This window comes from Pelodiscus sinensis, chromosome 9, assembly GCF_049634645.1.
Source record: "Pelodiscus sinensis isolate JC-2024 chromosome 9, ASM4963464v1, whole genome shotgun sequence".
NCBI lineage: Eukaryota > Metazoa > Chordata > Testudines > Trionychidae > Pelodiscus > Pelodiscus sinensis.
This window is the reverse complement of record NC_134719.1, coordinates 4,164,826-4,179,698: the sequence shown is the minus strand read 5'-3', so window position 1 is coordinate 4,179,698 and position 14,873 is coordinate 4,164,826. Positions and strand designations below refer to the sequence as shown.

Here is a 14,873-nt window from a genome sequence, read left to right as displayed (position 1 = left end):
AGTCCTAGGAACCCCTGTGGGGCTGAAAGCAGGAGCTGAGGGGCTGAAGCCCTGATCCCCCGCCCCTCCCCCGCAAAACTGAAGCTGGGGGCAGCAGGACTGAATCCCAGATCCCTGGCACTCGCCATGCAGCAGAAGCCCAAAACGCAGGGGGCAAAACTGGGGGGGAGCTGGGGATGTTGCCCCCCCCAAAAGAACTTCAGTGCACGTGCGGGGCAGTCCCAGAGGCAGCCCCACCCCTTCTCTCTCTCCCCGCCTCCTTCTAGTTTGGCGGAGGGAAGCCAGAGCCGGGCAGGGCAGGGCAGGGCGGCTGCTCCTCTGGCTGGTGTGCTGATGCAGGTGGCCAGGCTGTTCCCTCCCCCTCCTGCTGTGCTGCTGCAGGGGGTTGAAGCTCCCCTCAGTTTCCAGCCCCCTTTTCTCACATGGCCGATCAGAGCCGCAGGGGTGGGGGACCTGGCTCCATGGCTGGCAGAGCCCTCAGAGCCCTCTCGGCCACAGACTCTAGTGACCCTCTCAGCTCCGAGCGACGTGCCAGGGGGCTCGGCTGGATGCGGACCCAAGGCGGGAAGGAAGGAGGAGAGGGGATAAGGAGAGCGCCTCTCTCTCTCCACTCGTCTGCTTCACACCCGGGCCTGCCAGCTTCACACCCGGGCCATTTCCTCTCAGAGACTGAGACTCGGGGGCAGAGAGTTGCCCTGGTGTGCACCCCAGATGGGGTGTTGTGTTAAGTCCTCCAAGGGACAGGAGAGCTCTGCAGTCCCTGCTGGAGCAGTGCCCCTGCCCTGCCCCCCAGAGCGATGCTGGGCTTAATGGGAACAAGCCCGACAGAGCGGTACTGACCGTTAGCGCTTATTTACTTGAGGGCCTACGCGCCCCCGTCAGAGACCCGGTCCCAGGAGTGCTGTTTGGGCACCGGACACATCCCACGCTTCACGATAGGACATACATACATGGTGGGTTGTTGCATAAATATCGCCCCTCTCTTTACTCCTCCTTTAACCCTCCCCTACCGTCCTTACAAAGGGCGATGCAGAGGCTTAGCTGTGAGGCTGCTTGATTCAGCCCTTAGCTTCATTCTGGGCGGGTAACCCAACCCCCAGCATTACAGGCAAGCTGGGAGGCGTGCAGAGGGGAGGGAATTCTATCGCTTTCACAATTGGCTCCCCAGATACATAAGCCATGTGAGCGCAGGGAGAGATTCAGAGCCTGTCAGGGCCCCAGAGAAGGCAGGGCCATGGCTTCTGTGCTGGAGAAAATAGCAAACCCTTCCTCTCTGCTTTTGTACCTGGCTCCGGGGCTTTGCCTCATCTGTGTGCTGCTGAAAGTGACCCAGCTGTACCACAAGAGACAGCAGCTCCTCAAAGCTTTGGAGAGCTTCCCGGGTCCCCCCAGCCACTGGCTGTACGGCCACTACGCTCAGGTAGGGAAAGACGTGGGGTTATACACCTAGCTCAGGGGGGAAGGGCGAAGGTAAATACAGAGAGTGGGGTGTGTGGAAGTGTGTGTTAGGAAAGGGTCCTGGGCAGTTTGGGGGGGGCACACAGAAAGTGTGAAAATCTGGGATAGGGTCACTGATCTCGGCACAGAACAGCCGGGGCACTGGCCAAGGTGGGGGGCTGGCTCTGTGCCCCTGGAAGGGGCAGAACTTTTGGCAGAAGAGGCAGGTGTGGGTGCTAGCCAGTGCCGGCCCTAGATATGGGTGAAGAGGGCAGCTCAGGGTGATGTGCTGATAGGGGCGCACATCAGCAGTCTCAGGTGACCTTATCTGGGGCCAGCCGGCTAAGCAGGAGGGAAAACCTGGAAACCCAGCAGCCAGCTCCACCCGGGTCAGGGAGGAGAGAGGCCCTCGCTCACTTGTCTCAGGTAACTCCTCTGCTCTGGTGTGAGCAGCAGCAGGGTGGATGCACAGGGAGAGGGGGGCTCCCCATCGTCCCAGGACAGAGGGCCCCTGAGGGAGCCCTGTGGCGAGAGGGTGGGGCAGGCTGTGCTGGAAGAGTCTGAGTTTGGTGGGGGTTGAAGGAGAGAGGGAGAGGAAGAGGGAGAGGGAGAGGGAGAGAGAGAGAGAGAGAGAGAGAGAGAGAGAGAGAGAGAGAGAGAGAGAGAGCGCCATGACAGAGGAGATAAACAAGGAGCATGGGCACCAAATAGCTGAGACTGGAGCAGTCGGAAAGGGGGAAGGCTGCTCAGGTTAGGGAAGGGCGGGGAGTCTGACATTTCAGTTGTTGGGGGGGGACACCTTTAAATTGTGCCCTCCCCCATCAGCAGCTGAAGGTCCTGCCCTCCTTGCTCCCCTGGCTGGCTCAGAAGCACCACTCACTTTTTTGGGGAGGACGTGTGTGTGTTTGGGGGGGGGGACTGCTGCTTCCCCAATATGAGGCAGGAGGAGATAAGTGGGTTACTGAGATCAGCTCTCCCATGTGCAGCCTCCCAGCTACGTTTAAAAACCAGCTCCCCTTGTGGACTGGTTGCCTGTCACTCTGGGCTGCTGCCTCTGTGTCAGAGGCAGCAATGTGAGGTAGCAGCTGCCCCTGTCCAGGGATTGGGCTGAACTCCCAGACGTGGTGCAAGCCAGGACTGAGCTGGGCTGTTGGACAGCCTGCTAAAAAATGTACTGGGGGCGGGGGAGGAAAATGTGTGTAGTCTATAGCGTTAATGGACCTATAAGCTTTTACTTATCGGTTAATTGACTACACTATTACAAATCTACTCCCAACAGAAGAGGGAAATGGAATCACAGCGGGGGTGGTGCCTGGCTAGCTGAAACACAAACCTTTCATTCAACTTTTGATCACTAATTCACACCCCCGGGTTCTGTTTACGTGTTAACTACGAGTTGTGCATTCAGTTTGCTGAAAATTCTCAGGGCAGAGGCCTTGTCAAAGCTGTTGCTGGACACAGTGTTGTTATTACATCAAGATTAAGAATAAGGAAATTTGCTTTGCTCCCACCTTAACCTGCAAACACTCTTTGGAAGTCACTGGGGTTCTTCGTGTGAGGATCTGAGGATAAGGTGCGATTGTTGAGACTTGCACAGAAGGAACGCAGTGTGCATATAGGCTCTGTTTCATCCTCCACCCCACTCTGAAATGCTTCACCCCTGCTGCTGCGGTTTATGAATGGGCGTGGTGGAATGCACTCTTTTATTTCTTATAACGTTGTGTAATAGATGTTCTTAAGCTTTTTGTCTTTTTATAACTTTCACAGCTGTGGGAAATTATGGGGGGGGGGAGCCTGATAATTTTTTTAATGACAGTAGACGTTGAGACTTAAATAGTTCAAGTTTTAAAGCTGTTAAAATAGGAAGAGAGAGATAAGATGTGTGAGGTAATACCTTTTTTGATTTTGGACCAGCTTTGGTTGGTGAAAGATTAGCCCTTTTAAGCTCTCACAGACCTGAAGAAGAGCTCTCTGGAGTGCCAAAGTTTGTCTCTTTCACGAACCATATTTGGTCCAATTAAAGATATTACTTCACTTATCTTGTGGCTCTCATTCTGATACCAATATGACTACAACAAAACAGAAAAAAACACTAAGGGTATGTCTATACTGCAGAGGAAGATCGAAACTACTGCTGTCGATCTTCTAGGGTTTGAATTAGTGGGTCTAGTCAAGCCAACTAATTCAAAGTGAGAGAGGCACTGCGGTCGATGCAGTTAACACTGCTGCCACAAGGAGGAAGGGAAGTCGAAGGAAGAGTGTTCTTCCTTCGACTTCCTGCAGCTAGCGCCAAAAGCCGAGTTAAGCTTCTTCGACTTCAGCTACGCAATTAACGTAGCTGAAGGTGCGTATCTTAATTCAACGTTGTCCTGTAGTGTAGACGTGCCCTAAATGGCAATATCACCTGTCAAGATATACAAAATAAATATCCAAAAACCGGACATGATTTGTCGATTAAACTATTTATTCACTTGTCCATTTGTAACAAGCCCAGTTTAGAAGATTATATCACTGAATTTTAACCCTTAACAAGATCTCAAGCAGCATTTTTCTTGCTTTCCCTACCTGTAAATAATTTAATTATTACTGATGGAAATATTTCAGGATTTGTGTGTACTGTGAAATCCACAGCTAATTTCTAAGGATATGTTTACACTGCGGCACTATTTTGGGATACTTCCAGTATTCTGAAATAGCTATTCTGTGTCTTTGAAACAAGCCCATTATTTTGAAATAACAGGCTCGCTATTCCGACATCCCTGTAAACCTGGTTCCATGCGGATTAAGGGACTTTTCGGAATAGCGGTGTGTTTTGAAATTTGGCGCTGTGTAGAGATGCCAAATTACAAAATAAGCTTTTTCGAAATGAACTCAAAATAAGCTACGCAATTTGCAAAGCTCAAATTGTGTAACTTATTTTGAGCTAAGGGTGCAGCGTCGATGCACCCTACGTTATTTACAAAAACAAAAATACCCCAGAGATTTCAGGTGCCTAAGCATTCTCTGCAATCGCAGTCAAAGTGGCCTCCTCCATCCCCTCCTCAGTCTGAAATGAGTCAGGAGTAGCCAGAGGGCTGCAGCAGGACGGTTGGTGCAGGAAGATGCAGCCCCCGACAGCTTATCTTGAGCTGTAGGCCAGGCACCAGGCATCAGAAGGAAGTGGAGCTGTGACAAGGGAGCTGCCAGGGCTTCTGCAGATCAGCCCAGACTGTGGCGAAAGAACCCACTGAAGGGTGAGTGACCCATTTTTCACCGGCTGTTTCATTTCGCGATCTGATGCCCTTCACACCCAGCAGCCGCCTTCTGTGGCTCACGTCTTAGCGTGACTGTTTAATCTGAACGAATCCATTCCCCCACGTAGCTCTTAAAGGAAAGGCCTGGCCAAAGGACTGATAATGACCATTCCCTTTGCAAAGAAGGGGCAGAGACAATAGCAGGCCCTGCAGCCTGGGAGCAAAGGACTGAGCAGCTTCCTTTGTGTGCGCCAAGGACGTGCCTTGTCCATCATCTCCTGAAACGCCAGTTCCACCCCCCGTCTATGGAGGAGGACGGGGCTGACAATCCTGTCACAAGCAATGGCTCACAGCGCTGCCTGCTGACTCTTAACATCTTGGTGAACAGCATTTCGTATTTGTCCTTATTCATTAGTTTAGCCTTTAGTTTCATGGTCAGTTTATTTGACCTCCCGCGCTAATGTTTTTGTGACTTACATCCTTTATGATAATAAAAGTGAATCTCATTTTGTGTCAATATTTGGACTAAATGTGCGAAAACTTTTGAGAGTCTGGCTTTATTTCGGACATTTTCACCGACGCTACTACATACTGACACTCCAGAGGCGCCAAAATACAAGTTCACCCCGGGAGCCATTTTCCTAAGCCCGGCCGTGGTGCTAGCCTCCCCCAGCCAGCCTTGAAGCGCTGCCCAGCCCCTGTCGCTGGGGCTACAGCAGCCATTTCAAGCAGGGATGTTAAATTTAGATGAACAAACTAATCGAATAGTCGATGGAATTTGCATCGACTATTCAATTAGTCGATACGGGCGCCTCTGCCTTTGAAATGTAGCAAGAGCCCTGTTGTCTCTTGCTACATTTCAAAGGTGGAAGCACCGTGGGGAGCATGAGACCAGTGGAGGAATCAAGGTGGGGGGGAAGTAACTAGTCGAGTCACTAGTTGACTATCCGAGAAGCAGAAGTCGACTAGTTGCTTACATCCCTAATTTAAAGTATCTCCAGCCGCAGGGCCCCTATATATAGGACAAAGCTTTGAATACCAGGCCTGTTCCTCTAAAATCGGGGCATCAGTCACCCAGTGATGCCTTTCCTGTCCTACTCTTTAACGGAGACCACAGCTGTATGTCAGTGGAATGTTTGTGTGGGGGAAAAGAAAAATACAGCCGCAAAAGAATTGAGTCATTTCCAGCTCCAGCCCTTTAAGCAAATTCTGCTGTGTCTGTGAACAGGGGGAATGTTTATTTCAAACGTTTTCATTGTTTCATGGTGCAGACATCGGGGGATTTATGCATTTTTGCGCCCAACGGCAAAGTTCCCAGCATCAAAATGCAAACAGGTTGTCATCCAGTCAATGTTTAAAGTCATGACATTCAGCCTCTGGCTTGTAAGTGGCAACTGTCTCTTTAATGTGTCTCCTGAGGGTGTTTTTTGCACATGACAGTAAAACACTGTGGGAATGTCTACACTGGGAACTTATGTGGATCTGCTACTGTGACTTAGAGCCCCAGGAAGCACTGGGGAGGAATTTGATTGACTCTGGGGGGTGGTTATTCTGAAATAGCAGCAGCAGAGCTATAACCATTTTGAAATAAGCATTATTCCTCTTGAAAAGCAGCAGTTACGATTTCAAAATAACGGGCGTGGAAGGGTGGACACTCCACCTGTTATTTTGAAATAAGGGGAGTTATTTTGAAATAACACCCTAGCATAGACCAAGGCCGTGTGATTTAATTACTAACCAATCTAAGCTATTAACGAGTCAGAATGCTTTTACAGTGTTTACAGCCAGTTGTAGCTGATAAAATAATACTTGGTCAGTCATTTGGCTGTAAAAATGTGATAGCTCTATCTGTCTGTCTGTCTATCTAATATTCCCCTGTCATACTGTTTAACTATGAATATATAGTACTGTAGTAAAGGAAACAAGGAAGCAACTAAGCTTCCTAGTTAAGCAGCAGTTGGGCAGGAAAGGAGCTGGGGATTACAGTGGATGAGGAGCTGGATATGAGTCAACACTGTGCCCTTGTAGCCAAGAAGGCTAACGGCATATTGGGGTGCATTAGGAGGAGCATTTCCAGCAGATCTAGAGTCGTGATTATTCCCCTTTATTGAGCACTGGTGAGGCCACATCTGGAGTATTGCGTTGAGTTCGAGCCCTCCTCTGTACATCTACAGATGTGGACGCATTGGAGAGGGTCCAGTGGAGGGCAACTAAAATGATGAAGGTGCTGGAGGAGATGACTTAGGAGGAGAGAGGAGAGGCTGAGGGATTTGGGCTTGTTTAGATTGCAGAAGGAAAGAGTGAGGGGGAATTTGATAGCAGCCTCCAACTCCCTGCAGGAAGATTCCGAAGAGGATGGAGAGAGGCTGTTCTCCGTGGCGGCAGATGGCAGAATGAGGAGCAATGGTCTCAAGTTACAGCGGGGGAGGTCTAGGTCGAATATTAGGAAAAACTATTTCACAAGGAGGGTGGTTGAAACACTGAAATGAGTTCCCTAGCAAGGGGGTGGAATATCCCTAGAAGTTTTTAAGTCCCGGCTTGACAAAGTCCTGGCTGGGATGATTTAGTTGGGGTTGGTCCTGCTTTGGGCAGGGGGCAGGACTTGATGACTCCTGAGGTCTCTTCCAGCCCTAGCATTCTATGTTTCTATGAATTCACATGTCTGTGGGTCTTTTGGGTAATTTGATCACTTATTTGGTTCTTAAACATCTAAGGATCTAAGGAGATCTAAGTGTCACTAGTTTAAAATGTGGTTTCTGATTTTGCACTGCTTTAGATCTTGCAACATCCTTTAGTAGAAACTTGATATTTTGTCAACATGTAATTTTGGCCACAAAAATGACTTTTTGATTAGGGCAAAAATTTTGCAGAGGAAAATCTTATTTTTGTCCTTTTCCCTTTTTTGATGCAAAGCTAACCCTAACCCTAACCCTCTCCAATGCGTCCACATCTGTAGATGTAGTGGGGTGCTCGAACTCAATACAATACTCCAGATGCGGCCTCACTAGTGCTGAATAAAGGGGAACAATCACGACTCTAGATCGGCTGGAAATGCTCCTCCTAATACACCCTAATATGCTGTTAGACTTCTTGGTTACAAGGACACACTGTTGACTCATATCCAGCTCCTCATCCACTGTAATCCGCAGCTCCTTTTCTGTCCAACTGCTGCTTAACTAGGAAGCTTAGCTGCTTGCTTGTTTCCTTTACTACAGTACTATATATTCATAGTTAAACAGTGTGACAGGAGAATATTTAATAGCTATCAGCCTAATAATTGTAACTAACACACACTTTTTCAGGTGTTTGGTTTCAGTTTTTTATTTAAACATTGCAGAGGAAAATGTTGACAGCAATTTACAGGTAGAAATTTCTCTAAAAGAACAATCCATTTCCCCAGTACCAGGGATGTGTTAAGCTTTCCCATTTTGATATTCAAAGGATTGCAACAGAGCTCCCTCTAGTACTGCATAGTTACTAAGTGTTGGATGTTGGTCCTCTCTACCCCAGCCAGTTTGGGGTGGATGGAGTCATGTCAAGGTGCATAGCCCCTCATTGCAAGTCCACTCCACCTGCTCACCATCTCCTGCAGAGAAGACTTTGTGCAGACTTTCCATGCTGAGGTGAATTTCACTCCTGTCTCCCTAAACTCTTTCTTGCGTTCTCTTTTTCCCTATCGTTGCAGATTACTCAAGAGAGAGAATTAAAGCACCTTTCATCTTGGGCAAAAAAGTACCCGTATGCCTTTCCGGTATGGATTGGGAGCTTCCTGTGTTCCTTAGTAATCCACCACCCTGATTACGCCAAAACTGTGTTTGGCCATGGAGGTAAAGTCATTGGCTCTTATTTGAGAGAGATTCCCACTCGATGCCCCCTCAAGTGTTGTTTCACAGAAAGCCGTTTGGACTCCTCTTCCTGCATGTGTCTTCTGTCAATTATTGCAGTTCTCTCCTTTACACTCTTCCCATGTGCCCACTCCTTCCCAGTTATGTCGGGACACTTTCAATATTCACCCGCAATGTGAAATTTAAACCCACCACCTTCCTCCTCAGAAATGTGTCTGGCTTAGGGCTTCCTAGGATCTAAGTTGTTCCAAGGATCAGCTGCATAGAAAGTCTACTAGTTGACATCCCACAGTTTTTAGTTGCGTTCTCTTTCTGGCGTAGGAAGCTCTAATTACAGGAAACCCCTGACATGCGACCCCCCCGAGTTCCGACCCACTACACTTACCACCATTTTTGTAAGTGTGGAAGGAGCTGAAACCCCCTGACTTATGTGCTCGGCCACCATTTACAACAGCACGTGGCATCTATGGTAAATGAGGGTTCAAGTTACGATGCCTCCGACTTGCGACATTTCCCCGGGAACCAATCACACTGCAAGTCAGGGGCCACCTGCATTATTGTTACAGCTCCTGCAGTACCTAAGGATTCTGACAGTCCCAGTCCTGAAGAGATTACTATCTCCAAGTATATTTCAACACGATTCTGTGTAGAATGGGAAAACTTTTTCAGAGAGGAAGTTCTTGCTGCCCATCCTAAATGTGGTTCCAGTCTGGATGACCCTAATTTCTCGGCATTGATTCAGCACTAATATAGCATGGACCTCACACATAAATTCCTTTGAAGATGAGGCATATTCCTCCATAATAAAATCTTTCAAAGCTTCCATGGTCGTCTTCCCATCCTCCTCCTCCCCAGTCTGGTGTGCATCTACAAGTAAAAAGGCTCTCTTTAAAATGTACTAATCGTGTGGTAAATGACAATTCAATATTTTGCTAATTCCTGTACCTCTAAGCTCCTAGTTACCTGAGCTCCTTCACCATTATTAGAAGAATTCATACCAGAAACACATCTACATTTTCGTTTTCGCAGTGTGTCACCCCTAACACTATAATGATCTACTCTGTTGAATTCCACAGATCCCAAGGATATGACAGCGTACAGATTCTTAATTCCCTGGATCGGTATGTAGAATCATTCTTTGTCCATCCTCTTGACCAGTTTCATGAATGAATCGAGAGCATGTTAGGTGCTGGAGTATTAACCCAAGTATACAGCTCTAATCCTTGCTGTCTTGCTTCAACCATTCATGGTGGGCCGCACACTTCTCTTGTAATTAGATTTATTGTATTCCTTGCTATTATAAAACCAGAGAAGATGACCATTCTGTGATTGAAAGCTGTTAGGGATGACTGTGGTCTCTATTAGGCTAGACCATTTCTCCATTTAATCCAGAATTTTGCTGCCCAGTGCCTAATATCTGATATTTCAGATGACACTCAATACTGTCACCCATAACCAACGCATAATAAAGATTGCTCAGACCAAATGATACCCTCAGTTACTCATATTCAGGTTCATGGTCTTCAGACTATGTCCTCAGTGCCACCATGGCAACCTCTCTGCAGTCAAATGGGTTGGCAGGTGTCACTGCGGATGTCTGACAAGGAAAGAACCGAGCTTGACTCTCAGAAATGAGGTTGAATTTACAGGACCGCCATCTTCTTCTCTGCAAACTGAGCAAACCGGGCGTGGATTCAACCAAGCGCATGCACGCTGAGGTCAAATTGCCACTCACACTGAGTAGACCCACACTTTGTGCATGAGGATAACCCTGAGTATGAATGTCTCCCACCTGCCAATGTCTGTTGCAACAGATCATTCCAAAGCCCAGGGAACTGACAAAAATAACCCCCCAAAATGAGAAAACTAAAATGTTTGGTTTCCAACCAAAATAAAAATGGTTACCATCAACCAGAGCCCATAACGCTTTCATTGGACAACCAAAGGTTTCCACTTTGGAAAACGAAAGTATTTCCGGTTTCATTTGTTGGGTCTCCGATCCACAGACCAATAAGGTGACACATCACATCAGTGCCCTTCCACATTTCCTGCTTTGCTTTAGCATGTGCCAGCCAGTGGTGTAGCGAGGGGGGACAGGGAGGCAGTTGCCCCTGGGCACCACACTGGGTGCTAATTGAGTCCCCTCCACTCCCCCTGTCAACCCTTCAGCTTGCCTGCTCCTCCTCCACCCACCACTGCCAGCTGGAGCCCTCCCGTCCTCTCTGCCCCCAGCCTGACCCTCCTCCATCTCCGGGGAGCCGCTACACAGTGTCTTTCCCTGGCCACTGGCGGGTTAGTGCATGTGGGGGCCTGGCCCCAAACTGGATGGGGTGGAGGAAGATGCGGTACAAGCTCCCCCCCCTTCCAAGGGTCAGACTCAGCAAATGATTGGGGGGCACAAATTTTGCCTTAGCCCCCAGAGGCATAACATCCTTGCTACGCCACAGGTACCATCCCCTTTCCTCTCCAATGGTGTGTTCTTTCCAATCCTCTATCAAGTCCTCAAAACTCCCTGTCCTCCCTCATGGTACCATCCCTCCGGCGGTGACCCATGAGGACTTGCTTAGGCACAGAATTACGTATTCCTGTTTTCAAGTTTCCCTCCTTTCAATGAGCCAAGACTACGATGAACGCCACAAAAATCAGAGTAATTCATAGAACGGTGAATTGTTCTGAGTGACTCTTTGGTTTTCTATCCCTGCAGGCAAGGGATTACTGATCTTACATGGGCCACAGTGGTTCCAGCATAGAAGGATGCTGACCCCAGGGTTTCACTATGACGTGTTGAAACCTTATGTCGCGCTGATGGCAGACTCTACCAAAGTGATGCTGGTAGGACTCATCCCGGTGACCGTGCTTTCAGCTCCAGGGCTGGGGAAATCACTGGGCCTGATGTTGAACAATTGGAAGACAGTAGAGTGAGATGCTCCATACACCTTGATTTGCACAATTGCTCTGCAACTCTTTTAGTAAAAGGGCCAGACCACTAGCTGGTAACTGAATAGAGCTGCACCAACAGACATCAGCTGAGAATGCGGTCCAGATATTTTTCTGTCACCAAGTTTCCAATAAAGTGAACCGTACCACAGTAACTTTTCTCAGCCTGACGAAGGTAGATGTGTGTGAATCTGGGGGTCATAGTGGATCACAAGCTAAATATGAGTCAACAGTGTGACACTATTGCCAAAAAAGCAAACATGATTCTGGGATGCATTAAGAGGAGTGTTGTGAACAAGACATAAGAAGTCATTCCTCCACTCTACTCTGCATTGATTAGGCCTCAGCTGGAGTATTGTGTCCAGTTCTGGGCACCACATTTCAGGAAAAATGTGGAGAAATTGGAGAAGGTCCTGAGAAGAGCAACAAAAATGATTAAAGTTCTAGAAAACATGACTTGTGGGGGAAGACTGAAAGAATTGTTTAGTTTGGAAAAGAAAAGACCGAGAGGGGACATGATAGCAGAAGTTTTCAAGTATCTAAAAGGCTGTTACAAGGAGGAGGGAGAAAAATTATTCTCCCTGGCCTCTGAGGGTAGGGCAAGAAGCAACGGGCTTAAATTGCAGGGAGGTCGGTCTAGGTTGGACATTAGGAAAAACTTCTTAACTGTCAGGGTGGTCAAACACTGGAATGAATTGCCGAGGGAAGTTGTGGAATCACCAACGTTGGAGATATTTAAGAGCAAGTTAGACAGACAACTGTCAGGGATGATCTAGACGGTGCTTGGTTCTGCTGTGAGAGCAGGGGACTGGACTCGATGACCTCTCAAGGTCCCTTCCAGTTCTAGTGTTCTATGATTTTATGACTCTATAGAAGCTAAATGAGAATAGACTGACTGCGAAAGAAAAAAAACACAACTATGTGGGCTAGTGTGAAGTAGTGTATGGTAGAGGGAGAGAGTCAAAAACAAATACAGACCAAAAAGAGTAGAGGAGGACAATGAGGAAATTAATGAAATACATATGTAATTACACACTGTCCATAAGCTACCCACTTCTACTATACCAGCTTGTTGGAAGGGCCCTTTTATTGCACAATACTCTCGTTAGCTTGAAACTGTGAATTCACAAGGATTGAATGTTCCTAATAATTATTAAAGTCTCTGAGCCAAATTGTCTCTGGGGTAACTTCACTGAAAACATCTTGGCCCAAAATAGCTCCAGCTTTTCAATTACCATGTGAGCTGTGCTCTGAACACTGAAAAAATAATCATGAAATCTCTCGCCTTTTAATGAGACTTGCTAAACCTACCTTAGTTGGTTCCCAGTGCTGGCAAATAACAGAGTTTGCTAGAGATAGTCACTCAGTTGCTGATCTCAAGCACTTTTTAGACACACCCTTTAATCCAACTGCATTGGAATCAGGTTCTGTCTTGCCAGGAAGATTTGGTTATCTGTTGAACTGGCAATGAAATTTTGCTCAGATGACATTGCTTTATGTGAAGAGAGCCGGCAGCCAAATCATGTCTATTATGAAACCAGCAAAAATGAACACAAGTCCTAATAGACCTTGATTTCCGGTTATATCTGCTGCGTATTAGATATGCCAGTGGTGGGAGACATTATAAGAATTACAACAGATTGACAATGTACCACGTGAAAACCTTGTCTGGAATCCTGTCCCTCCTCATCTCTGTCTTCTCCACCAGGACAAGTGGGAACGGCTGATCACAGTGGATAAGTCGGTGGAGCTCTTTGAACATGTCAGTTTGATGACCCTAGACAGCATCATGAAATGTGCCTTCAGTTGTCATAGCAACTGCCAGACTGACAGGTCAGTACCAGGTGCTTTCAAATACTAACAAAAATGTTCTTGACAACCATACCCATAATCGCCTCATTGAACCGTCCTTTTCCTTCAGTGACTCCGATGGCTACATCAAAGCTGTCTACGACCTGACCTACCTGGTGTACCATAGAATCCGCTTTTTTCCATATTATAATGATTTAATCTATCGAATCAGCCCTCAAGGACGTCGCTTTCGAGAAGCCTGCCAACTAGCGCACCTCCATACAGGTATTTCCTAGGGCCCTCCTCTGTGTCTCCTATTGACTGTAAGTTGTTGCCTAGTTTGGTGTGATTATTCTTCACTGATCTATCAGAAGAGAATCTGTGAGTGGAAATCATGAAGACATTTCCCCCCTAATGCTCTGGGGAAGAATGACGGCTGTAAAATTGAGGCACAAGGCCGGTAATCAGTAGGTCTTGAGCCAAATCCAACTATGATGGAACGTTATGAACTTCAGGGAATTTGTATGAAGGGTGGATTGGGCCCTGGTTTCTATCCTAACTCTGCTACCGATTTCCTGTGGGACTTCAGGCAAGTGGCTTTGTCTCTCTTCAGGTTAGTTTGATCAGCTGCAAAATAGAGATAATGATTCCTCTGTTTGTGACATTCTGTGAGATCCTCCAAGGGAAGGATCTGTACTTTAGAAGTACAAAGTACAATGTCTTCCCAATACTTGGTTCTAGGAGACCTCATCTCTTGCTCTAAAGTACCATGTGTCCATTTTGGCATTTGCATTAAGCAGAAGATCCTTTGACCATCCCAGAAGGACATATCCCCGTGATGTCGAAGTGAAGCTAATACGTTTGCCATTCTCATATGCAGATAAAGTAATAAAAGAGAGGAAGATGTCCCTCCAAGATCAGCAAGAACTTGAAAAGAAGAAGAAGAAGAAGTACTTGGATTTTCTGGACATTCTTCTGTGTGCCAAGGTGAGTGTTTTAAATCATGTAAACAGCCTTGCTACACCCACGTGTCTATACTTGACATCAGCAGACACCCGGCTATAGTTGACAACAGCTTCCCCATTGTATATATCCTCCCGTATAATTCTGTCAGCTTATGCAATGCTGTAAATGAAGGGAAGAAATGCCAAAGGACAGTGCTCAATGAGTGAATAAGTGCAAGGAATAACAGTAATTTCTGAGAGTTGATTTTCACTCAGCAAGTTAACATGTACTAGAACAGAGGTACCACAGCATGTAAGTGTCAATGGGTATGTCTACACTACAAAGTTAGTTCGAACTAACGTTCATAGGCGCTACACTAGCGCTCAGTTAGTTCGAATTTAATTCGAACTAACGGAGCGCTTAGTTTGAACGAGGTAATCCTCATTCCACGAGGATTAAGCCTAGTTCGAATTTACTAGTTCGAATTAAGGGCTGTGTAGCCCCTTAATTCGAACTAGTGGGAGGCTAGCCCTCCCCAGGTTTCCCTGGTGGCCACTCTGGCCAACACCAGGGAAACTCTACTGCCCCCCTCCTGGCCCCGGACCCCTTAAAGGGGCATGGGCTGGCTGCGCTGCCCGTGCCAGGTGCAAGCCTGCCAGCACCCAGCCAGCAGACCCTGCACCTG

General features: G+C 47.4%; 2 protein-coding genes across 4 annotated transcripts in view; one reads left to right on the top strand and one right to left on the bottom strand.

Annotated features, from left to right (window-relative positions):
• LOC102452751 (cytochrome P450 4B1-like) overlaps positions 1-14,873 on the bottom strand; it is a 179,226-nt gene that overhangs the window by 83,803 nt on the left and 80,550 nt on the right. The gene's annotated exons all lie outside the window — the stretch shown is intronic.
• The window catches only part of LOC102451250 (cytochrome P450 4B1-like), a 96,961-nt gene that overhangs the window by 61,219 nt on the left and 20,869 nt on the right, over positions 1-14,873 (top strand). Inside the window, exons 1-7 of one of the 3 annotated variants that reach the window (XR_012905841.1) lie at positions 1,171-1,420; positions 8,356-8,497; positions 9,592-9,636; positions 11,220-11,347; positions 13,161-13,285; positions 13,374-13,528; positions 14,124-14,230. Coding sequence is in view for 2 of the 3 variants with exons in the window: in XM_075935927.1 (XP_075792042.1) it covers positions 1,235-1,420; positions 8,356-8,497; positions 9,592-9,636; positions 11,220-11,347; positions 13,161-13,285; positions 13,374-13,528; positions 14,124-14,230 (888 nt within the window). In the remaining variant the exon portion in view is untranslated. Of the gene's footprint in view, positions 1-1,170; positions 1,421-8,355; positions 8,498-9,591; positions 9,637-11,219; positions 11,348-13,160; positions 13,286-13,373; positions 13,529-14,123; positions 14,231-14,873 lie in introns of those variants that run through there. The other 2 variants (XM_075935927.1, XM_075935928.1) reach the window with 2 other exon arrangements.